General features: G+C 34.5%; 1 protein-coding gene across 3 annotated transcripts in view; it reads left to right on the forward strand.

Moving 5' to 3' along the window:
- Nucleotides 1-641: 641 nt before the first annotated feature.
- The window catches only part of NAV3 (neuron navigator 3), a 332,556-nt gene continuing 305,927 nt past the window's right edge, over nucleotides 642-27,270 (forward strand). For 2 of the 3 annotated variants that reach the window (XM_069491594.1, XM_069491595.1), the window contains exon 1: nucleotides 642-1,438. In XM_069491594.1, the coding sequence (XP_069347695.1) occupies nucleotides 1,196-1,438 (243 nt within the window). In that variant the 5' untranslated portion in view covers nucleotides 642-1,195. The remainder of the gene's footprint in view (nucleotides 1,439-27,270) is intronic. The other variant, XM_069491596.1, reaches the window with a different exon arrangement.

The following is a 27,270-nucleotide window of genomic DNA, read 5'->3' on the forward strand; positions in this document are numbered from 1 at the left end:
ATTTGGATTTAACAAGTTTGAATAACAATGTTATTTTAAATTGTATTTAAAGTTAAAATAGTATGGTCTCCCCCACTTTCTAGCTTCATGATTTTGGTCAAATTATTCAACATATCTGAGTCCTAATTATCCTTTCTGTAAAGTGAAGGAAATAAATGTGCCTATACTTTGAGTTATTCCAAAGATTAAGTGTGAGAATGCATAAAGTGCTTAGCTTAGTAACTGCTATTTAGTACATTCCACATAAGTATTAGCTGTGAATATTTTTATCAGCATCATCATTATTATGAAATTTAGAAAAATTTAGTGTCTAGCTCTCTGTGTTTATCTTATTTTCATAACCCAAGCAGGCATGGTCTACTGAATGATTTAGCTGCTTTAGCTAGTTGCACTATTGCATGAATTTAACCTGATTTCATGGGATGAAACAGAATGAACACTGTGGCTCATGGCTGTCAGTAGTGAAAAATAGCTGGAAATCAGACAAACAACTTTATTGCTGAGATTATTTCCGGGCTAAAAGTTCTTCCAACAGCTGTTTGTTTTGGCCATTAACATGTCCATTCTTTTTTTTTTTTCTTTTTTTTTAAGCTGGGGAAATATGATTTTCTTTAAAAAGAGAATGCAGACTGGTTATTTCTGAAGTCAGGAAGAACTCCTGTCCTTCCACTATTGTGGTCTTTTGGCTGCTCTTAAAGTTGGACTGAAGGGCTTTTCCTTTTGTTTTTTTCCTCTTTTTCACTCTCAAAGCTCAGACTCAGACAGCTTTAGTGAGAAGAAAAAGCAAATCTAGGAGCTCTTCAATTTTAGAGAAGGAGCTTTGTAGCAGTTACCTTCAAGAAAAGTTTGCTCCCCAAAGGAGTATTTAGTATTACATAGACACTAACTCATTGAACAGAAAAGGGGGGAGGGAGGGGAGAGAAGGAAAGAGAGAAAAAAGGGAAAGGGAGAGAGAAAGGGAGAGAGAGAATGAGAACATGAGAATCCCAGCCAGCAAGGAAGAAAGATACTTAACTAAAGAAGAAGGGAAGTTTTGCCTCTTCCTGAAAGTTATGTTATTAGTTTTTTTTAAAAAAATCAGGATGACTGCTAGTTTTGTTTAAAGTATTTGTTCTGGAAATACTAAAGTTGGAGTCTACCAGACTGAGGTTAGAAGCATTTTCTTTGGCAGCGAGAAGATACTTTTATAGAAGCCATGCCTGTACTTGGGGTTGCCTCAAAACTGAGGCAGCCAGCTGTTGGGTCAAAGCCTGTTCATACTGCTCTTCCGATACCAAATCTTGGCACTACTGAGTCACAGCATTATTCTTCAAGACCTTTGGAACTTGCTGAAACAGAGAGCTCAATGCTTTCTTGTCAGCTCACATTAAAATCAACCTGTGAATTTGGAGAGACGAAACCCCTCCAAGGAAAAGCCAAGGAGAAAGAAGACAGCAAGGTTAGTGGCTGAAGGTTACCTGCAGATTTACATAGCTAAAATGCAAATTTCCTTTTAGGTAGACTATAAAATATGTTATGAAATGGGGATTCCTATAAAAACTGTATTTTTAGTTTGTAGTTGCAAAAGTCATGGACAAATTCTCTGACTATGCATATATTGTAATCACTGAATACTACTTATTGATGAATGCTTAGTCCTAGATATTGCTCTATCACTGAGAACTGTAATCAATCACAAATGTAAGAAAAAGACTAGTTTTATGCATATTACAATGTAAAAGAAGATTTATTTGTAATAATCTTACATCATCACTTTCTCGAAATGTCATTTGCACTTTAAACAATTTCTGTTTGAATATTTATATCCTAGATGCTCTATTCATTGCAACATGAGGAAAATGAAATATTATTTTCCTTAATACTGCACATTTGTCTGGATTTTCACTTGTAAATTGAAACCCTACTGTTTTACTTATTACTGACATCGTTTTCAGTCATTTAATTTATGACATTTTGTGAGTAGTAGCTCATAGCCTTAGGTTTCTAAGGCATACTGCAGTCGTTTTCTCCTGAAGCTGAAGGCTAGCATGGTCCTGCAGCTGGTGAACTTCATGGGGATTCATTTGTACCTTGAGCAGCATCACTTTTTAATGCAGCATTACCTATGATGTCATGCTTTCCAAAGTCATCATTCTCACCCCTGGCTTCTTAAGAAATGTTTTGGTTTTAGTTTCCCCAAATATAAGTTAGAAATAATTTAAGACAAAAGATAAACTTCATAAAGAAATCAACTCTGCAAGTGCAAAAAGAAAGCCATTCCTTTCATCTGCTGTGCCTGTTCCATCTCTCTTCACCTGTTCAGATCCTTTAAGCTTCAGCCCAAATGCAACTTTATTCATAGTCATTGCTAGCTACTTCTTCCTCTCCTTTCTTCTCTTCTGGTTCTTTGTCTGTTGAAACATTTGTAGCGTCTTTATTTATTATTTTGTATAATTACCTGGATCATTTGTTCTATCTCCACCTAAATTGAAAATATGTAGAAGGCAAGGTCTGTATCTTATTCTGTGCTCCAGCTACTTCCCCCAATGCTTTATGCCTGATAAGAATTAAATAGTAATTGAATGCATGAACATAGGAATGAGTGAATCAATGAATGAATACAAAATTATTCTGAGAAAGATTTAGGTAAGTTTGTTAATCTCTTTGGATCATTTCTTCTTTAAAACAAGGAATTTGGAATGGATGATTTTGGGGATACTACATCTAACAAAGTATTGTCTAAGTGAGAAAAATCAGGTAAAAGAAAATATTTTATTAGAGGCATATAGTTCTTAGTCCAATGTGAGCAACGCAGAGTAAAAAGTAGGGAAGTGTAAATCATCAGCAAAAGACTTAAAATGTTTAACTTTCTGCACATAAATAAAAGCAAGTTCCATACAATTCCATTCTAATATTCTGTGTACCCGCAATGACTTGTACGGCTTCAATGGAAAGAATAGAAGGACTCGTTCCTCTCTGCTGCTCGTGGCCATCTTCTCCGCAGGTTTAGTCAAACTTCCATTTTGCTAAATGGTCTTGGCTTAAGACTTGACCACTATAAGTACTGTTTTCACTAGAATTTTGGTTGATCTCTTTGGTTAGCAAACATATTAATCAAACATCTGATATTCCAATAAGCCTCTGTGGTAACAAAAGTTGTATTTATAGGGATGTTTTTACCATGCCACTTATCAGATTAAAAACTTTTTCAAACAAATGTGAAGAACGCCTGGTCAGCATTTCAGAATATTTCTAAATGTCAAAAAGAAGTATATTTAGAGGGTTTTCTTTAATACTTTTTAAAAAACAACTGAAGCAAATAGAAAAAATGATCTAAGGTAGTTATATTTGAGAGAACTAGACTTGGCTGCAAATAGTAGAAAACTTGGCATAACAATAGTATAACCAAGATAGGTGTTTATTCCAATTTGATATAAAAGAAATCTAGAATTAAGCCATCTGTGGCTGGTAGGATGACTTCATGAAGTTGACAGAGAACCTTGCTCTCTGTATTTCTGCCACCATTATATGTTTGTGGCATATACCTCACAGTCTTAAGGAGATAATTGAGCTGCTCTCAATTAAAAAGATATACCTTGTTTAATTAAAGATTCTTCTACATCTCATTGGCCTAGTTATAGTTCCAAAGGCTTACCTAGCTGCAATGGAGACTGGAAAATGTAGTGTTTATTCTAGGCAGCCATGTGTCCAGCTAAAAATTATGGGTTAAATTTCTAAGAAATAAGAGACCATGGATAGTACCCAAAATAGATGACTGTCATCAAGAAGCATTTATGTGCAGTACTCTGCTAGTCCTTGCACAAAATGATCTTGCAGTCTGGTATGAGAAAACAAACCTACATATAATGATGTCAGAAATGTATCTTTAATCCAGCACTCCCTCGTTCTGTTCTTGCAAATGCCATCATTCCACTCATCTAATCTTGAATTCCTAGGCTGATATCTGGTGAAGTACATCACCATCTCATATCCCACGCCTTGCCATAAACTTTAGGTTTTAATTCCCTATTATAGCTTGGATTTATCCCCTTTTGCACATTCTTATCCTTTGGCCCTTGTTATATATCAATTATTTTAATAGCTCCAAATCGATACCTCTCCTGTGTCTCTCCACCATTATCCATCTAATGCATTCACTCCTGCTTAATAATAACTTTATTATAGTATCTTCTTATAATATCTTCTGTCAGGCATTCCAGTCTCCCAATTGTTGTCACCTCCTCTTCTGGCATAGCTTGATCTAGCTACTGTATCCCAGATGTCGTCTTCCTGGGTGTCCCAACTTCTTCAGACTGCTTAGTCCTGCTAGAAAATCCAGCACAATATTTTAAGGGCTTATGTTTTCCTTAGCTATATCTTGTTCTGATTTCTTACTTATCTTGAATATTCTAATCTCTCTGCTCATATGGATTTGTTTTTCCATTCTTCCTGGGCATTCACCCAAATAAGAAACAGAGTCACTTAGCCTTGGAACCTTTACTTATGAATCTGGAGGTGAAGGTTAAGAAAGAGTGTTCTATTTCATCACAGCCTAGAAAACAACATAGAGTTAAGCATTAGACATCCCTGTTCATGAAAGTTTCTTGGCCATAGCTATTGCTGAGAAATCCTCCCTGGCCTTTACTTCTCAATCCTTAGACTCCTTACAATTTGGTTAGCCCCTATTCTAATTTCCAACTTCTTTCCAGTCTTGGGCCCACTTATTCCTTTCCTTTTGGATTCCTTATTCAAACTCAAGATTCTGTTTTACATTATTATAGAAAGCAATTATTTTTGAGTACCTTCCCTGTACTTTATAGAGACTTTTTATTATTGTCATAACATTTTCAAAGAAAGCATTATTATCTACATTTACAGAGAAATAAACTAAGGATTAGAGAGAGTGGGAGATACTCATAAAATCAGATAGTAACTAGCACCAAAATCCAGAATTTGAATCCAAATTTGTCCCTACAAAGGCTTTTTATCTCTATTACCTTATTTATATTTTCTTTTCTTGATATAATGGCAATATTTTTATAGGTTTACCCTATCTTTCAAATTTTGGTGCTCTTTAAGACTCATTTCAAAAGTCAAAGACAAATGTAAATAAATTGTTATATAGGCTAAAAGGAAGGAGAGTTTATATACAGTTGGGGAGATCTAAAGAAATTTCTTGAAAGAGTAGTGGCATTTATGTCCGTGGTAGCATGGATGTTTGTTTAATATTCCTACTCATTCTGTAAGTTGGAAGGGCAATCAGGGTAATGTTTATTCCTTAGTATCGTGTTCACATAAGACTAGCACTAATGCTCTGAAAACAGAAGATGTTCAAATGCATTACTCAAATTGAATATTTAAAAAAAAATAAATAGCAATATAGACAAGCAAATATATGAATAGTATTGCAATAAGGCCAATTATTCTTTAGAACTTTAGGGCTGACAGAAATCTTCTTGAATGGAGCATTCATAATAGACTGAGTTGTTGGAATTTAATGGGCAGATAGGACTCAGATATGGTCAGGAAAAGCATTCTTTTGAGGAAAGGGTTACAAACAAGACCACCCACTGAGTGAACTGTTATAATTGGAGCAGACTATTTGTGGAAAGTAGAAGGGTTGGGTCCGATTATCAATGTAGGCAGACTTCATTAGGTAGACAGTGGGGAAACCTCTTATATAAGAATGAGACAAAATGATACTGGCAGTGATATTTAGGGGAAACCATTGCAGAAAGGTTTTAATCTAAACTAATGTTTATAGAGATGTACTATATGCCAGGTTCTGGGCCAAGCACTTCATGAAGTATCCTGTTCAGTCCTCACAATAGCCTTATGATATAGTCATTGTTATTATCCCCATGTTACAGATGAAGACACTGAGGCTCGGAGAGGTTAAATTACTTGCCAATATCTCAATGCTAGAGTGTGGTAGAATAGGGATTCAAACTAAGGCTGTGTTGTTACAGAAGACATATTGTTAACCAATAAACTAAACTGTAACAATAAACATCTGTTGGAGTTGGGTGGGGCAGGAGGGCTATTGATTGACTTGATTTCTATATAGAATAATAGGGTTTGTTTTAAGTACTAAATTAGCATTGATAGTGAATTGTAAATAAATCACTGGTTGTGTGAAGTGCCTAGAATTATCAGGAGAAGATAATTAAATTTACACATGGTCTCTATTGAATTGTTTGAATAACAGAAATAAATAAAAGGAATCCCATGATAGAAATATAGCAACAGATGTCAATAAGAGTAGATCGCTGGCTCTGGCCTCCAGCTGTTTCCTTCTTGGAGAAGTTGCCTGATTGCTGAGGATGTCAGTGCTCCTGTTGGCTTGCTCATATAGTAGCATTTCCAGAACTGGACAGGCCTACAGCTGCATAGGTCAGCTCTCAGGTCCCTAGATGATTCCGCCTTCCTTGCCTGTTTCTGCTGTGCTTGCACATTTAGTTATTTGTATTTAAAGAAATAAGATTATTTCTTTTTCTAGTTATAATTCTTGCTACAGGTTTCACAGTTAAACTGCTGTGGTCATTGTAATTGTTTTTCCCTTTGTGATAGCAATGGTATGACAATGTTATAATGGTGCTTGAATATTAACATTTTCTCTACTGGCAGAAGGCTCAGGTATTCATCATTATACATTTACTGTTCTGAGTAACAATTGGTAGAACGATGGCAATCTGGCACTGTTGTCTATTATTTTAGTTTATGAAGTCTTTAAAGATTTATATTTTATACTTTAAACCATAAGATTAATTAAAATTTTGATGTCAAATATGTGATTAATTATAATTGAAAAATCTCATACAAATTTTATATTGTTCTTTTGCAAGTGTCAATATTGTGTATATATTTGATGCCGATTTGCTGAACACATTTTATTAGTTTCCTTCTTTCCAATGTCATAGCCATCTTTCTTTCCTTTAACAAAAAAGAAGGCACTAAATATATTGTTTATGGAAATATAAAAATAGGTATGTTATTAATTTAATCAAAACAATTGCTATATGTTTGATATTTATGCTGTCACATCACCAATTACCCAGAGCCAATTTTGAACTTGAAATATTAAGTGACATAATTAAAAGAACATTGTAGTAAGAGCTCAAAGATTTAAATTACATTTTTTCTACTAGATCCTAAAAGGTTAAATCATTTAAGCTGTCTGAACTTCAGTCTCTGCCTCTGTAAAAAATTAAGTGAAATAAGGATAATAGTTCCTGATAAAGCCTTTCTAATGGTAACATTTTTATCTTCGCCTTTTCTCCTTCTTCCTGATTTTATACCATTTCTCTTATATATTCAGTGTCTCCTTTTTCAGTGAATCCTTTGGATCAGAATTTTTCAACCTTGGCACTAGTGATATTTAGAACTGATAATTCTGTTTGGGGGGCAGGAGTGGGAACCATTCTGAGCATTGTAGGATGTCTAGTAGCATCCCTGCCTCTATCTGCTATTTACCAGGGGCATTCTGCAGTTGTGACCACCAAAAATGCCTCCAGACATTGTGAATTATACCAGCGGGGAAGGTGAAAGTCAAACCCAGATGAGAAACACTATTTTAGAATCAACATCCAATAATGCTTAGGTCTCTACTATTTTAAATAATAGTTATTACATAAATTCTTTGCCTAGGCCAATGTCTAGAAGAGTTTTTCCAACATTTTCTTCTAGAAGACCCCAAAGGCAATCACAGTAAAACAAAAATAAATAAATGGGACCTGATCAAATTAAAAAGCTTATGCACAGCCAATGAATTTATCATGAGAGCAAACAGACAACCTACAGAATAGGAGAAAATATTTGCATGTTACACATCCAATAAAGGGCTGATAACTAGAATCTATATAGAACTTAGGAAAATCAGCAAGAAAAATTCAAACAACCCTATCAAAAAGTGGGCAAAGGACGTGAACAGAAACTTTTCAAAAGAAGATAGACTAATGGCCAAAAACATGAAAAAATGCTCAACATCTCTAATCATCAGGGAAATTCAAATCAAAACCACAATGAAATATCACTTATCTCCAGTGAGAATGGCCTTTATCAAAAAGCCCCAAAACAGTAAATGTTGGCATGGATGCAGAGAGATAGAAACACTTACCGACTGCTGGTGGGACTGCAAACTAGTGCAACCTCTGTGGAAAGTAATACGGAGACACCTCAAAGATCTACAAGTAGAACTACCATTTGATCCAGCAGTCCCATAACTGGGCATCTACCCAAAGGAACAAAAGACATTCTATAAAAAAGACATCTGCACTAGAATGTTTATAGCAGCACAATTCACAATTGCAAAGGTGTGGAAACAACCCAGTACCCATCAATACAGGAGTGGATTGATAAAATGTGGTATATGTATACCATGGAGTTCTACTCAGCCACAAAAAATTATAGTGATCTAGCACCTCTTGTATCATCCAGCACCTCTGGATGGTGCTGGAACCCATTCTACTAAGTGAAGTACCATAAGAGTGGGAAAACAAGCACCACATGTACTCACCATCAAATTGGTATTAACTGATCAACACTTAAGTGTGCATGTAGTAATAACATTCAATGGGTGTTGGGCAGATGAGAGTGGGGAGAAGGGGATGGGTATATTCACACCTTAGGGGTGCGGTGTGCACCGTCTGGGGGATGGACACGCTTGAAGCTCTGACTCAGGTGGGGCAAAGGCAATATATGTAACCTAAACATTTGTACCCCCATAATATGCTGAAATTAAAAAATTCAAATAATAGTAATTACAATAATAATAATTTTCACCCCACTTCAGACAATCACTCCATATTTTTGACTTTGCAGAGATGTTTCTTGAAAGTGTAGTTTATGTTCATTTCCACTGTGACAAGATTTGCATTTGCTTTACTTTTCTAATCTCTGACTTTTATTCTGTTTTCCTAGAGGTTACCAATGGCTTCTGGAAAGACATCTCTTCTTGGTTAACACCTTACCTCCTATCTTTATCTTGTCTGCAGCACTGGACATCTGCTGACCACAATACTCTTTTTGGAAAGTTCCAATTTTTACTAGTAAAGTGACCTTTACATGTCAATTAATATTTAAGTCTTAGTTTCTTCATCTGTGAAATGAGGACAATAATATAATCTATTTCATAAGATTGTTGTGAAGATTAAATGAGATATTGCATATAAACTGTGTGTCAACAGAGGGCTTAGTGCACAGTTGGTAGTTAACATTTATTACATATTAGTATTCTAATATTACAAAAGTATCTAATAGTTTAATATAGAAATTAATAATACAAAGGTTTAGTAGGAGAACAGAGGAGGCAGTGATTAATTCTCCATTTATGGGGAAAGTAACATTTCAAAGATGTCTTGAAGAATGAATTTGATTTAGCCAACAAAATGTAGAAAAAGAATATTTTAGATAGAATAGCATTTACCAAGGTATGAAATAGTGTGCTGTGTCTATAAAACTGCAGATTTTCCACCAACCCTAGAATGAAGGGTGCAAGCAAGAAAGATGAGGTGGATTCAAGGCAGTGGGAAGATGGACATTAAATGCCCCAGTGAAGAGTTTGGACTTATTCTATACAGGATGGGAGAAGAATGGTCAAATAGCAAAATGACACAAGTTGATATTTTAGAAAGAAGATGGTGAAATGAGACATGGAAAGATCGGTAAATGGGAAAAACTTCTAAATATAAAAGCAAAGGACAGCGTGATAGAGCAAAATTTTGACAAAAGTACCAAGCTCAAGAGCAATAGAAGAGGAACAAATCTAGTAAAAAAGCTATGGATGTTTGGGTTAATTTATTAATTATCGACAATCCACAAAATTCTACATCTTGAAGGCTAAATATATTTTCTCCATGCAGAAATGTTTACTTGGAAATGATAATTTGTGAATTTAGCAGCAAGTAGCAATTAGAACTAATGATAATTATTAACAGTTAAGTGCCTACTACATACCCAATTTATTATTCCAATTAAGGAGCTGTAGAAACTGAGCTCAAAGTGATGCTAGGGTGGAGCTGGAATTCCATCCTCAAATTCTATTTGACTTTTATGTCCTTACTCTTTCTCCCTCTGTGTCTTTTTCTCACAACAATGTATAAACAATAATCAAAATCAAGGTTGGCCGGGCGCGGTGGCTCACACCTGTAATCCTAGCACTCTGGGAGGCCGAGGCAGGTGGATTATTTGAGCTCAGGAGTTTGAGACCAGCCTGAGCAAGAACGAGACCCCGTCTCTACTAAAAATAGAAAGAAATTATATGGACAGCTAAAATATATATACATATACACACATATATATGTATATATATATAAATTAGCTGGGCATGGTGGCACATGCCTGTAGTCCCAGCTACTTGGGAGGCTGAGGCAGGAGGATTGCTTGAGCCCAGGAGTTTGAGGTTGCTGTGAGCTAGGCTAATGCCATGGCACTCTAACCCAGGCAACAGAGTGAGACTCTGTCTCAAAATAAATAAATAAATAAATAAATCAAGGTTATTCCTTTCTTTCTTTGCAAATACATAAAAGGAAAAGAAAATCATGGATTCTTGCCAGAAGCGCTGAATTAATCTTTGACGAATTTCACTTTGAACAGTTTATTTTCCCCAATTTCCACTGTTGGTCTGTTTTTGCTTGAGAAACTGTTCTTTTTTGGATTATGAGTCTGTAGGAGAAATAGAGAAATTTGGTATCTATAGGAAGGTTCATTAATTGGTTACATGGCAGGACTTCCCCACTGCAAATCATAGAATGTTTTGTTAAAGTGTGTTCAATTCTACCAAAGTAATGTTACCAGCTGAGAGGACCATGTAAAAATTTACCATTTTTGCAGTTAAACAACATGATGCTGTCCCCATTTAAAAAAAAAAATAGAAATAGGGTATCTCTTCTTTTTGCCATATTTTGATATGCTAAAGGAATCTTGTAAATCTGAAAACCTAGGGTAGGCAGGTTCACAATTTTTCATAATGAAATGGGTTAGAATAAATTTTATATGCAATCAAAATAACATTTTACTAGTTAAGGCAATGCTAACTTCTATATTAGATAAACCCTGAGTAGCTTAAAACAGTAAGAATTTATTCTTCACTTCTTTAATGGTCTCAAAGGCTGACAAACTATATCTCACAGGCCAAATCTGCCTTTTCACCCATTTTTCTAAAATAAAGTTTTTTGATCTTTTTGTTAACACAGCCATGACACTGGTTTATGTGTTGTCCATGGCTGCTTTTGTGCTATAATGGCAGAAATGAGTAATCACAATAGAGACTATGGCTTGCAAAGACTAAATATTTACTACCTGGTCCTATACAGAAGGTGGTTGCGGACACATGCATACGATAACCAGGAAGCCAGGTTTCTTCCAGCTTATCATTTCATCATGTTACCTCTAGCCAGCCATCAGTGAAAGAGAGAAAACTGAGGATTGCATAGGAGGCTTAGAAATTCCACATGTCACTTCCACTCAGTTTCGTTGGTCAGAACTCAATCAGATGACAACACCTAATTGCAAGAGATGCTAGGAAATACAGTCTAGCTGTGTGTCCAGAAATTAAGAGAAATGGTTTGGTGAACTAGTAGCCAGCATTTAGTTAGCTAGAGACTGGCTAATTAGATGTTCAAGATTAGGCAAAAATTTTCCATATTAAAACTATTCTAAAGTGCTCAAGGTTCTCTTCCAGATTATCAATAAATTATCTAGAATTATAGGGATGCATCTTTAATAGCAAGACATTGAATAAAAGAACCATAACTACACTCAAGTTACTAAATATACAGAAATGAAATCTTGCAGTTAATCTAGTTTTTAAAAAGTAGACTAGGCCTATTTATACAAAAATATAATATAAAAAGTGTACTATAGTCTCATGACTCTTCTGGATGTTTCCAACCTTATGATTTTTCTAACTACCTTCAATTTCTCCTGTTCCAACCTGCCCATCCAAACTCATGTGCTGAAAGCAACTCTCAGTCCTGCACCCTTGCTTCTACTTGCTTCCGTAGTCTGTTTTTAGCATTCTTCTCTTGCTAGACCTGGAAACTCTCCATCAGAGCTGGGAAGCAGAAAGGCCAAGGCAGTGTAAGATCTGAATTCTAGAGGTGAAGTTTAACAAATCAGGGTGGAGTCAGGTGTTACTGCATGAAGATGACATTTGCTGGCTTCTACATGTTGCCACATGGGTGGCTGCATAGTTGTGTATGGGAGCCATCTCTCTTTTGGCCTGGAGACACTCTGTTACTTCTGTTAGCACATTGTAAATTGGTTCTCAGGGGACTGAGTGGGAATATGTGAATGGATTATTGAAAAACCCACCGCCAGTATTGAAAGAAGTAACTCATGTTATAATCTTTTCAGACCATGGTAAGTAAATATAAAGAAGGGTACACAGAATAACCTCTTTTCAAATTCAAGGTGAATTTCTAAATGACTTTACTGGTCTTTGAATTTAGTTGGGAGCATATAAGACTATATCAATTCAGGATTTTACTTCTCCTTGACAGTGTTTGCTATTTAGTTTTAGCTTGAATCAAGTTAAATTAATCACTTTTTAGACTCTAAAAATTATTCAGATTATGTATTTTTCTTTATTCTCCCTGAATGTTCACTTTTTAAATGTAATCTTGCCATGCCTTTTTTGGATAATTTATTGAATTTCTACAGAGTGATATTTTTGCAGAACTTTTTATGTTAGTATTTTGACCCATATATTTTTTGGATTCTGTTTCACATTTCTTTTCTCTTCGAACCATCTGCTTTTTATAGCTATGTCTTCCTTCCTTTGGCTAGCTTTTTGATATCCACACTTAGGTGTTGCCTTCTTCTATTGAATATAAGCTTTATCATTATCTCCAACAATATGTTCTCCAAGCTATTTTCCTCTGATTCCAGCTAGACCTATTGTATTCCAAGAAAGTCTGCTATTTTAGTAAGTGTAAACCCTTCCAGTTACCACCTTTAGGTTTACATGGTAGATCCTAGGTAATTTTTCTTTTCTTATTAGTCATTTATCTACTGTCTGTATTCATATAAAATAGTTTATATTATAGGCATTGTAGAATGCCTATACTTACAACTGGGGCTCTGTTTAGGTATCTACATTTATTTTTTGCAACATTAAATTCCTATTTAATATTACCTAGAAATATTAGAGAAGATTGTAATACAGATTTCAACAGTCATAATTTTAATTATAGGTTTGGGGTATGGTTATTTTATTTAGAACTTCTTTCCCCTCTCTAGCTGTGAAAATCAAAAATACTTCCAGATGATGCCAAATTTGTCTTGGAGGGGAGGGTTGCCCCTAGTTTACAACCACTGATTTAGATCCTGTCTTGTTTGTGAAAAAGATTTAGTGAAATTAAACAACATACACAATATATAAGGTTTTAAAACATATACAAGTAAAATGGGACTATAAGAAGAAAAGACTAATACAAAAGGATAAAGCCAGAGGAAAGGCTGATATATAAAATGCGTGCTGTGAGACTCTACGGTTGTTAGTGGTTATGGGCACATTTGGGTCTGAGCTGTCGAGTTGCTGTTACGTGAAGGTTAAGTGAGTGATTCCCTAATCAGCACTTGTCTTAGTCCATTTGTCCTGCTACAACAAAATACCACAGACTGGATAACTGATAAGCAACAGAAATTGATTTCTGACAGTTCTAGAGGCCGGGACATCCAAGGTCGAGGTACTGGCAGGTTTGGTTTCTGCTTCCAAGATGACGCCTTGTTGTTGCATCCTCCACAGGGGAGGAACGCTGTATCCTCCCATGGCAGAAAGGTAGAAGAGAGTGAACCCACCCTCTCAAGCCCTTTTGTAAGGGCCCTAATCCCATCCCTGAAGGCTCCACGCTCATGACTTAATCAGCTCTTAGAAGCCCCACCTCTTAATACTATCACATTGGTGATTAAGTTTCAAAATACAAATTTTGGGGGACACATTTAGACCATAGCAGTGCCAAAATCATGAGGTAATATTTGCTCAGAAGATTCACATCTTTGGCTTTTTCTGTTTGTGCAATAAATTTTTCCTAGGTGCATTTATAGAGGTAGTACAATATAATTTAAATAAGAATTTTCTCAATAACATTTTTATTCCAGATTTCGGTTATTGTTTTTTACCCTTATTCTTCCGTTCTGTATGAACTTATTTTAAATTTTCATTTTAATGGTTCTATTGAATGTTTATCCATTGGGAAGAATGAATATATTCATATACATGTATATGATACATGCACATGTTTAATCATCCTATAGTCTAACTATACAGAGTGTATGTTGCATACAGCATCAGGAAAACAATAGTATGATGAGAGATCGCTAAACGTCTAGCCAGATGGTCCAAATTGGAGGTCTGGGTCTTTTGGACTCCACCTGTGTAATCTCACATGCTTTTACTAAATTTTCTCAATTTTAAGTTTAGAACAAGAAAATGGACCTTACCTAATTTTGGTCAGAATTAAAAGCATAGTATATATTTAAAATGCTCCACATATAAAATATTATTCAAAGTAAGATGTCATCATAACAATGTTAAGCCACTACCTATCTTTTTTTTTTTTTTTTGGAAGTGGGTGAAACTATAAACATAAACAGAATTTTAGCATAAGGTTATTCTTTTTTAAGAATATTAATAATTTTAAATCTAAGGAGAAATTTACATACAATTTGTATAAATATGTTAATATATATGTTATTTAAAATTTTCTGCCTCCATCCACTTTAATGAAATGAATAGTGGATCTTGAGGAATATGGATACAACTCCATAATTCAGATAATCTTATTTTGAATAAAAACAGTCTCAGTCACTACTGAGCTGGAGCTCAGATTTGCTTATGCTTAGATTGGGGCTCAGTAAAGCCTGAGACTGTCCCTAGAAAAGAGGATTATGTGCTCTTAAACTTTGACCAACGACCTATATCATCCTAATCTTGAGTGACTTTATTTTAGATTTTGCTATTGCACTTAAAAGAACCTAAATACTTTGTTTCCTTTATTGCTGGAAGCATATACTCTTGGAAAGAAGAATGTCCCCAAATCACCATGTTTTACTTCACCATTGTTGAATGATTTTCCATCCTATATTTAAGTAGATTATATATTTTAAAGGAGTTTGCTATTTTTTCATTTTGCCATTTTTAAATTTGACTAGGCAATTCTTTAGTATTAAATATACCAAAATGCTAGATTTAAAAATTCACTGCATTTTCACTCCAAAAAGCACATAGAAGATTACTGACCTTTGAACCAGGTGCCAAATTCTGGTTGAATGAAGATTGGGGAGGAAAGAGAGGGATAGGTTTACATAGCTAAGAACATGGATTCACTTAAGAGGTGATAAGCACCCCAAATCCATCCAATACAAAGTGACTAGAGATTCTATAATGTCAGATCCTCCTCCATTACAACCTATTAGTGGAGGTTCAGATTTTGTGTTTAGTGTTTTATTTATGAACTCTGAGATTCTATTGTCAAGGAGTTTATTCCCTAAAAGTTCATCCATTTTGTCTTTGCATAATGCATTAACTCAAGAGATTTACAATTAGTGGGGATGCTAAATACTGTAAGGTAATTCTGATAGGAAAATATCTTGAAAGATAAATAAGAAAATGTTTGATTAAGAAATGAGTTATCATGTAGAGTGAGCAACTATACTGGTTTTCTTGAAACTGTCCTATGTTAACGCTGAAAGGCTCCTCTTTGGGGAATCCCTCAGTCCCAGGCAGACTGGGATGATTGGTTACTCTAATTATGAAGGAAATTTTCTTGATTTTCTCTTTGATTTTATTCTGGCTTTTCTAATAGTCTAATTATTCTAATTTTATAGTAGCTGGAAATGTATTTTATATTTATCAATTTTAAAATATATCATTGCCTTATTAGTCATTGTTTGATGCTGTCAGTTCTCTATAACAGATTTAATAGGTCATGTCCTTTCTTTAACAGCAATTATTCAAATTAGGAGTAGCTTCTTTGGAGGTTTTAAGTATTCAAAGAATGATTTTTTTAATGAGATTCACTTGTATACATCTGTTCCTCATTCCTTATCTGCACCATTTTAACCAGTGTTGGCAATGAATATACTGCTATTTCCTTTTGTGAAAAAAGCTTAGAATGGTCAATAAAACAAAAGTATCTTAGTTCCCTGAGTTCATCAGGCAATTTTCAACACAAGTTCTTATGGGCCCTGAGTTAAATATGATGATATCTTGAGGTACTTCAGTGAGTTTGTTTTCTCTACACCTTCAGAGGCTACACACAGAGATCAGGACATATTTTACTTCGACAGCATACTTATTCCTTCATAAGACACACAGGATGTGGTCTGGGAGAAATTCCACACTTTAACAATAGACCATTGACAGAATGTTTGGGGAGTACAAAGAGGAAGAGAGCATCTGTCTACACCCAAAATTATCAGAGGCTTTTCTGTGTGAGAAAATCTTAGATTTCAGAAACATGTTTTTTAAGGTCACCATTTTCCTTCTCTGTTTTTATTGGATGAGGAAAATTGCCTTCAAGATAACAAAGCATTTTAAATTCAGGGGAGGAATTTCATCACATTTTGTCTAGTTATCCCAGGCACGAAACACATTTTCTGTAGCCCTTATGTATAGTCTGTGTGAATTAATCTGAGAAAATTAAAAAGGATGGGAAGATAAAAATCCAACTGTAAAGTAGCGATGCAGAGGATTCAACAGGAAAGAAGTCCTAATAGGAAGAATAAATGGGGAGTGATCCAGGTGTTGATTTTATCTACAATTCATTGTGCATGATATTTTCTCATTCATTCTGCCTGAGACAGAAGTTACACAGAGTATGGGTATCACAATTACTGATATTTCCCTTTCTCTTCTGTAGCCTTGATCACATAATTAAATTTTTATGAAATTTACTATTTCAAGGAGTTAAAAGGAAATCTCTGATGTCTTATCCTTGTGTTCCTTCTGTAGCATATTTCAGCTTTTGGAGGAGCGTTCCCATATATAGCACCCCATCACAATGTTGACTTGTATGATCACATCCAGTTGGTGCTGCAGCCAGTAAGTTGAAAGGAGAGTTAGAAATGTATCCCAATGTCTGCCTGTCTTTTCCGTCCTTCCTTTCCAATGTTGTATAAACCTTTTGTTCAACTTCTTGCTACCTGGATCCTCTAGTGGCTATGTTGCTACTCTCCAAAAGTCTTGCCAGAGGGTGCTTCCTATTATGCAGTAGGCTTTCATTTACAGGACATCTATAAAACCACGACATGGATAGTCAGAGTAGCAAAGATGTCCTTCTAATGAGTGTGGTAAAACTTCAGAGCACATTCCTTAGCTAAGAGAAAGTGCCGCATAGATGTGTTTTAGGATGAGTAAGACATAAGTCAAGGTGTGGGTCTTAGTTTCCAGCAGAAAACAACACTTGGATTTCCTGGCAATGTATTTATGTAATGACTGTGGTTTCTTTTTGTAAACTGTGTCTCAGACAGGGAGGAAGAAGGAACCAACTGGATTGTGTAACTTTATAAATAGAAACAGCCATGTTAAAATAACAAGACTGCTCTGGGTTAAGCCAGTGAATTTTGCTACTAGCAGTAAAGCTAGGCCACTGAATGAACCATCCAACAGAGTAACTTCTTAGGTTTGCCCCAAAATGCTTAGTGGAAAAAATCAGTGAGAACCTCTTACCCGCTTTCTATTGTACTCCAAGTATTTTAGTCCAAATAAATCAAAACCTTTTCTCTGCTGGATATAGTCAAGTTGGAGACACACAGGAACTTTGTCCTCCACTACAAATATTGAATAATATGCTCTCACCATTTTTAATACAGCATATAATTTACTAAACTTTAGAACAGTTTATCCTGGCAGTGGCATAAAATAGAAAGAGGTACCTACCTTACTATCTACTGAACAAATTATATGCTATGTTTGCCATATGTTCTGGAACACTAGGTGATTTAAATTCCATTGCAGAACCCAAGTAAAAGGAGAGAAATCTCTTCAATAAAGACCCCCCAAAAATCAATCTTATCAACGTGATTCCATTCAATTTGATATATACTTGAAAAGAGAAATTTGTGCTAGGTTTGCCAATCACTCAACGTTTGTAGATCAAAAGTTTTAAGTCTCTCAGTGAAGATTGTGTAATAGTAATGTTTTCTTTAATTTTGGTGGCTAGTCCTTCTCAGACACAGTTGACAAACTAATCTTCTTGAGTACAACCATAATCTTGGCAATCATTCAAAGTTCCCCTAATCTAATTGAAATTAAATTTCTCATTTAAACTCTTTCTTTAATTGAAGGCTGATTTGATTCATGTTTATGACTCCTGAGATTCCCTAACACAACGTCTTGTGTATAGTGGTAACTTAAACATATTTGTTGAATAAAAAACAGTGATTTTTATAATTTTATTCTTTTGACTCATGATTTGCTTCATGTGTTTTTCAAAAAGAGCTGTTCTAGACCCTATTTATTCATGGTTCCTTGAATATAAATATCAGCTCTGCTATTTCTGTATGAGTTGAACATCCCTTACCTGAAAATTCAAAATCTGGAAAACTCCAAAACCAGAAACTATTTGAGCACCAACATGATGCCACAAATAGAAAATTCATCACTTGATCACATGATGAGGTGCATCTAAAATGCAGTCAAAATTTTCTTTCATGTGCAAAATTAGTAAAACATATACAATATAAAATTATCTTCAGGCTATATGTATAAGTATTTATGAAGCATAAATGAATTTTATGTTTAGACTTAGGTTTTTATCTTCAAGATATCTAAGTGTATATATGCAAATATTCCGAAATTTGAAAAAATACTAAATTAGAAACCCTTCTGTTCACAAACATTTTTGATAAGAAATACACAACATGTATATCAGTGATCCAAAGTTCAAACCTTTGTAATTTTGGCCATGGTATAGTATACTGTGTCTATCTTGAGCAGTGCTACCCCAATCCAGTGGTGGTCACCGGTACCTCCAAATTTATATCATCAAACAGAGAATATTGAAAGTGGAAGGGAGAGTGAAGGATATTCTAATGTAAGTGTCTCCTTTTTTTACATGAGTAAAATTAAGACTCAGCAAAATGAAATGGACTATCTCATAGCTGTGTCTTTTTTAAAAGTGCACATGCCCATATCCTGAGTGTCCCATTTGTTGACAACTGTTACTTAGGTTACTCTAACAAACCTGCTTTGGAAAATGAATATGACTTTAACATAAAATTAAAGACTCAAAGTCTTATAGAAAGCCAGACATAGCCATGTACTAGAGAATCAGTAAGGAAATAGAATATGTTCAAGTTATGCTCCAGTACCTAAAAGTATCTTGGCATTCTTTGATTTCCTTGTAAGAACATAACTGGTGAGATCACTCTATTAAATTACAATGTCCATTCTCTATTACCAGGATAGGTTTATTGATGTTAATAGAGTTTTCCTTGTCTAGAATGGTGTATGATATGGATCTTTCAGTAATTGTAAGTCCATTGTAGTGTAGTAAGTCAGCCAAGTGCATTGTAATGTTTGTTTTCCTTAAGGGGATTTAAGAAGTGCTACTTCTCAGATGTACAAGAACATGTAACTCACTATTTTCTATAACATGTCTCTTCTTGCTTTAAAATCCCCATTCCTGTCGGTGGTAGTAGAAAAGAAGGTTGATGAGGATGGGAGAAACCTAAATTAGACTCTTTTCTTTTGGTTTAAGAAAGTCTCATTAGAGTAAAAATTTAATACATTTGAAGATAAAATTTCTTGTCAGTGCTGTGTTTCCTTTTTCTATGACCTTTCTCTCTTTCTCATTTAGAGCATCTTCAGATGGATGGATGCAGTGTATGTAGGGAAGGTTTTGTGTCCTCAGGGTAATGGGGGATGGAGTGATAAAAGTCTCTGGTTTGCTTGCTGCCATCTACATCCTTGATGGTCTCTGCTGAGTTGGCCCCATCCAGCCTGGCCACCAGCCATGCTGTTCTGTGAGACTTGGGCTTTGCACTGTGTGGACACCTATTTCTGTTAACCAGAGCTCATATTCTGCACCTGCCTCCTCCTAATGCCAGCTGTCTGGGTACACTACTCCTCACAGCATTTCTGCATAGCTCCACTGGGACACAGAGGCACTTCTGGATTCATGCATATCAGAAATACTATCTCAAGCCCTATCTGCCTAACTGTGTTGTTGCCATTTTGCCTTTACTGTGGCTATTCCATAATGGCAAGAAGCACCCTGCACTGTGGCCCCACCAACTACCAAATGGTAAGTGGGGCACAAGTCCTCTCAGCTTTCATCCTGTTCTTCAACCTATCTGGGAAATTTTCTTACCCAACAGGCAATCCTGGCCTATTCCCACGGATACGGAGGCACTAAATTCCTTCTCAAGAATTCCAGTGGTATCTTTTCTTAGAAATACCCCTTCTGAATCTCCTCGTTTCCTTTCTTCTATTTGAACTTTTATTTATCCTCGTGGTCACAGTTAGATTCTCTGAAAACACATCCTGCACCCTTTGCGGTGTGTTCCAGGGTACCACTCTAGACTCTGGTCTCCAAGATTTTTGCATTTGATGGATAAAAGAAAGTTTTTGAATTCAGAAAATACTTTCGCATTCAATGAAACCTGACTTTTAAGACTATTTTGTCACTATGGACTTAAAATTTTTTTAATAAACTTAAGTAATGAGTTCTTTGTTATAGACTGAATTCTGTCTTCTTGAAATAATAAATGTCATTGTTTCAATGGATGGAGGGATCTATAGGTCAACTAAGAAACAGAGGTAAAGAGGAACAAAAAGAATGCCATTTAACTATCTCAAAAATACATACTCCCTCCTACTTAAGTATAATGAATATATACATCATAATATGGCAAAACTCACAATTGTGGTTTTTTTCCTAGACTATTTTATGCATCGTCTAATACTGGCCTCAATTTTCATATTACTGCAACCTCATAAAAGACCACTAACAATAATGGCTATCATTCATTAAGCAGTACTTGCCAGACCCTGTTGCCTTAAATGCATTCTTATTTAATCTTCATGTGCACTACTATTATCCCCATTTTACAGATAAGGAAACCAAGGTATGAAGCAGCCAAGCAACATGATAAAAATGACCTAGATACTGCCTATTATGTAATTCCCATGGATTTAGCTTGGAAGAGGAAGAACTATTATTACAATAGCAGGAATTGAACAATAGCTTCATTTAGGAAATCAAAGCAAGAGTATAAAATAAATGAATAGCCTTTAGGAAATAAAAAGCTATTTGTTAAAGTATGGATAGATGTGGCTTGCCCATCACGGAGTTCATGTGTGACAATGGATAACTGATTTTCAAAATAGCAGTTTAAATTCTAAAAATTGCTATCATGCTTACAAAACATAATAGAGCATATCATTTACCATAAGTTTGTGAAAAAGAGTACTTAGTAAAACATTTAACTTGCTAGAAAAGATTTTTAAACCTTTACCTTAAAATTTTTATTGACATAAAATACACACCAAAAAGTACACATTTAATAAATGTGTAGTTCATGAGTTTTCATACAAAGAACACATTTTTGCAGCTAGTTCAGAACAGGAAACAGACATTTACAATTTCTGTCTGACATTTACAATTACTATTTAGATTATCTATTCTCATGGATATATATTATTCCACTATGTGAATTTTCCTGTAATTTACTTTTTCATTCTACTTTTAATGTGGGCATTTGGATGGGTTGCAGTTTGGGGAATAATGTTGCTGTGAACATTCTTGTACATGTTTTTTTGCAAACATAAGAAACAATATCTGGTGGGTGGATACATAGGGGTAAAATTGCTTGGTCACAGGCAATGTGTATACTCAGCTTTGCTGGATACTGACACAATTTTCCAAAGTGATTGTACCAAATCACTTTCTTTCCATCTTGAATATATCACTAGTTGCTCCACACCTCTGCCTACCAGGTATCCCCATTGCTATGAGGCCACAGATTCTCAGCATTGTCTGTGTAGTGGGATTTCATTGTAGCTTTCATCTATTGTTCTCTTAGGACTAATGGAATTGATCATCATTTCATATATTTAATTGACCGTTTGGATGTCTTCCATTGTGAAGTGTTCACCCAGGTTTTTTGCTCAATTAGAGAAGTGAGTCTCCTTCCTTAATGGTTTATAGCAATTTCTTATATTTTCTAGACATGAGTCCTCTGTTGAATACATACTTTGTGAATATCTTTCCCCACTTTGTGGGTTACATTTTCACTCCCTTAATGGTGTGTTTTGAAAAACATAAATTCTTAATTTTAACATAATCCAGTATGTCAATTTTTTGTCTTGTTTATGAAACTCTGCAGTTCAAAGGTCACAAAAACTATTGTATGTAAAAAAATTATTAGAAATAAAAGACTGAATGTATACATTTGATAGCTACATTTTAATATCTATACTAAAACATGCAGAATTGGACATTGCATAGAATAAAGATAATCTTGCCTATATTTTTGAAAATGTCAGATTTTATTTTGTGTTAGATGACTTTTGAATCCAGTAAAACTTCTACCTTAATGTACGTATGCCTTTTATAGTCAGTTTGATAGACTCCTTCTAATGGCCAGGAGTTAGTATTTCACAAGGTTTTTCTTATGTTGAGGTAAAAATTGCCTCTCTGTAACTGGAACTTACTGGTTACAGTTTACTGATATATTCTTTCTCTCATTTATTTATTCAACAAATATTATAGGGGTCCTATCATACCACAGTCTTGTATAGGTTCCAGGGATACAAAAATGAATAAAAGCCTCAAAGAACTCAGTGGACATTGAGAAGTGGATCAACAGAGGTAATCTTTTTACAACCCACTAGTTGGTGGGAAAATGAAAATACCTCACCTTATCGTTCTGTTCTCTGAGTAGAGGCTTTCATCTACTCCACACAGGATATGGATTCTAGATTCCTTATCCTCTGGTTATTCTTTTTAGACATAGCCTAATTAGTTACTGACAACTATAAAATTAAAATTAAAAATTACTAGAAATCAATTGTCCACATGATGTTTTACCAGCAAAGACACTGTGGTTCTGTTAGTTCCTACAGCTAGAAAGCAGCCTGTTTGATTTAGCCCACAGCAGCTTTATCACATTTTTGGCAGTGCTTCATGCCATTTTCACATATTAAACGTGAATAAATCTGAGTAAATCCCCTAGATCTTATTCTTATGATTGCTGTCAAGCCAAGTATCTTCCAACTTTTTCAGTTAATTTATGGATACAAAAAAAAATTGCTGACGATTAGAAGCTTTGTTTTCCAAGAATATTTCATGATGTAAGACAATGTTTTCGATTTAAAGGTAACTGAAAAACGGAGGATATAAAGTTATGTAATCATGATAACCCAATCATGTGTGTGTGTTGTATGTGTATGTGTTGCAATAAATAGAAGTAAGTGCACCAAAATATTTATGGCAATTACCCTGGATATGTTTTACATATGATTTAAAATCCAGCTATGCTAATTTCAAGTTTGTGTTTTCTTATCAATCATGCCATCTATTCCCACTATCTTTCCTAAATCTTTAAATAGGATGAGATACTATCTAAATGTCTTAAATCTAAGCATCTATTACTTAGAAATATTGATTAGTATATCCTTTTGGATGTCTTCTAAAACATTGAAATAGACAATGATCATTAATCAACATTCTTTAATTGTAATTTTCTAAATATTTGTGAAATTATCCATCTGTTCCATTGTATAGCCTGAATTTCAGTATATGTTTCGCAAAAAGTTGGTGAAATCATCATCAAAAGAGCAGCTGAAATCAAAATTCTATGTCTTTGTTATTCCCTGGGCTACCAATTTAGTAACACTATTGCAAATGAAAGGTTAGTTTGATAGACTCTATTCTTAGTGAATATATGATATCTCTAAAGGGCATTACATTATTTTTCTAATTTCTCATGAGGTCCTTGTTGGATAAGATTGTAATATATTATAAAAATTCTATAATACTTTGTAGCTCCTTCTATCAAGGTGGGGTACAGGAGTCTATTTCTTCCCATCTTGAATCTGGACTGGCCTTTGAATTTACTTTGAGCAGTAGAATGCAGTTGAAGAGATACTGTGAGAATTTTGAGCCCGGGCTTAAGAGGTCCATAGCTTTCCCACTTGCTGCTCTTGGGAACTCTACACAAATAAACATGGACTAGTCCGCGAGATAATGAACGGCACACGATCAGGGGCTCCCACCAACAGCTAGCTAATGCCACACTCCTGAGTGAGTTGTTGACTGCCAGCCCATTGCAGACACATGAGTGAGCCCAGCCAAAATCAGCAGAAGGGCCTCCCAGATGACCTTAACCCAAATTGTCAACCCACAGTATCATGATCTAAAGGGTGATTCTAATTTTAATTCACTAAATTTTTGATGGTATATTATATAGCAAGTGTTGACTGATGCAGATATGCACTCCGCTTTCATAATAAAGGGTATAAAGTTTATTTTACATGTAAATTTATTATTAAAATTCACTTTTTCTAGAAGTATTGGTATATTACAGTCTTCACTTCAATATAATTTTTTTCAGAAATTCATTTTATCATTGTGCATGTGCTAGCGAGTGAAAAGGAGCACTATATAATTATTTTTACCAATGGATACATATACCAAGAACTTGAAAGTTCCTGCTATTTGTTCTCTTTCAGGAAAAAGTAGGGCTTGTTGCTCTTTGCTGTCTAGGAACTAGAGTATTCTTGTTATTTATTTGTTCTAATAACATGAAGCTGTTTAAGTTTGAGAATAAATAACACTTTATCAAAGGATAATGACATGGTGAAATTAGGAGGAAATACTGACAAATGGCTCATAAATTCTGTGTGCTGACTGTTGGGCCGTGAGCGCCGTTTCCTCACATAGGAAATCCACTGAGATTTGTTGCCTTTGTTCTAATGTGTACAATTACACATGGGAAATATCTATTTATTTGAATTAAGAATATATTTGGGTTAACTCAATCTTTGAATTAAAATGTTAACTCCAAAATAATTTTAAAATATTATATTTTACAATATTTTCTAGTGGAAAGAATGCCACAGAGTTTTGAACTGATGTAATAAAAAGTAAAATAATAAAAATAACATCCTTAATATTAAATCAGTTGTCAGTAATTGTGAATATATAACATTATGTTAAGTTTAAAAGAGGAAAAATACAGTTAATTATCTATTAAATTAGTTTTCAGTAATTGTGAATATATAGCATTATAATGTTAAGTTTAAAAGAGGAAAAATACAGTTAATTATCCACATCTATTTTCTAAACAATATTTGAATATTATGATACGGCTTTTTAAAAAAATTTTCCCAGACACATCCTGGAATTATGTACTTTAAAGTTGGAATGGTTTAAATTGAAAGTAAGCATTTATGTTTTCTGAAAGTAAGCTTTATAGATCTTGAGTGGCTCTAACTTTTCGGGCTTCCTTTTGACAATGAAAGGATAAGAATGATTAAATGATAGTTGTTTAGACTTCATTCAGCAGTATCAAGTATTTAAAACTATTTTTATGACTTTGCATTGAATAACTTTTTTTTACATCAAATGCGTTCATTCATATAATCTGAAAAATGAGATGTCAGTCTAGGGAAATGTTAACCTACATATTTCTGATAAATGTGGAGGAGAATTCAATTATGGAAGTTGAAATCAAACTGTTTTACATACAAATGCCAGCTTTCCCATTTAGTGAGGGAATAAACTTGTATATGTTACTTAAGCTCCTTGTGCTCTAGGTCTTTTGTCATTAAAATGAAGATTATAATAAGACCCTCACAGACTTTTTGTAAGAGTTAGACATGTTTTTTCAGTGCCTGGAATAATATGGGTCTTCAATAAATGATAACTATCATATCGGTTCTAATTTTCTTTGAAATCACAATTATAGGGTATTTTTGTTGTTTTATTTTTAGTAGGTAGAGATGATTGCATGAAATAGGAAGGTTGAAACTTTTTGATTATTAAAAGTTTCATTAATTTAGAAACTAAAATAAAAATATAATCAATTCTGTTCAGCAATGTATTCAGATATTTTAACTTGAAATGTTAAAATAGCATCATTTTGGTTCCTAACAGCTCCTTTTCTCTGAATTTTAAACCATTATCTGTAGTCATACATGACATTTTTGGAGTTTTTCATGAACAAGAGAAAACAAGATTTTAGGAAAATGTCTGCCTTTGGTGATCTTTTCCTCAAAGGAATTAAACATATTTCACAGTTTCTGCAAAAAATTAATTACATATTCATATATAAAATCATGTCTGAAAACTAGGGATAATAAATTACTGCATTATGTAGATGAAATGTGTGGATGAAAAATGACTCCCCACACACATCCTTGTATTTGCAATGCCATAGAGTTGCTTAAGTTTTTATGGCACAAAAATTGATAAGTTTTGTTGTTGTTTTGTTTGGTTATTTGTTATCAGTATGCTTTTAAGGGCAGAGACCACATGGGTAAAAAGGACATTCACTTTAGCTACCAAAGACTACCCATGCAATTTGCCAAGAATAAAAATACTTTTTGCATTTTAGACAAAATACAATCCATGTTTATATCATGGGCTTAAGAATTTCAAGGGGTCACTTCTATAGGAGAGTTCCAAGGGAGTTAGGAATTTGGCCTGTGATTTTTGTTTTTGGCAGTGGCTTCTGAAATAAAACACAATCACTTATAATATTTCAAAAAGTTATCCATCATCCACACTGTAAAGTACATTGCAGTATTTTAAGCTCTGGAGTATGGTTTGAAAAATTCACTATTCATGGGAGGTGGAAAACATGAAAAGAAAATGAAAATGGGAGACAGGGGGTTTAGGAGGAATTGGGTTCCATGAGGATGAAGAATTTGACTCAAAATACATATGTTCCAGGAAATGTTTAGTGAGGACTGTGTTGTTAATTAAGATTTCCAAAGGTTCATTAATACATCAGATTCTTATGAACTATAATGAATGTAGCTACCATATTAAAGCTAACATTTAAGACTCCAGCTGTTTTCATACAAAATTTTAATAGAGATTTACCAGAAGAATTGGTGAGAAAATAGCTCTGTTGAAGATAGATTCAGAATTCACAGCCATATTTTATTATACTATCTCATTGTGGTTTTTCACACCATGGGAATTCAACTTCCAGAACTAGGAGAGCCTCTCCAGTTTCATTTTAGTCTGACCACTTTTCTTCAGGGAAGGCAAAGGCTCACAAATCAAGTTTGCTCATGTTAAACCCCAGAAAAAGATCTTAAGAGAAAATCTTGCT

Source organism: Eulemur rufifrons, chromosome 16 (assembly GCF_041146395.1).
Source record: "Eulemur rufifrons isolate Redbay chromosome 16, OSU_ERuf_1, whole genome shotgun sequence".
Taxonomy (NCBI): domain Eukaryota; kingdom Metazoa; phylum Chordata; class Mammalia; order Primates; family Lemuridae; genus Eulemur; species Eulemur rufifrons.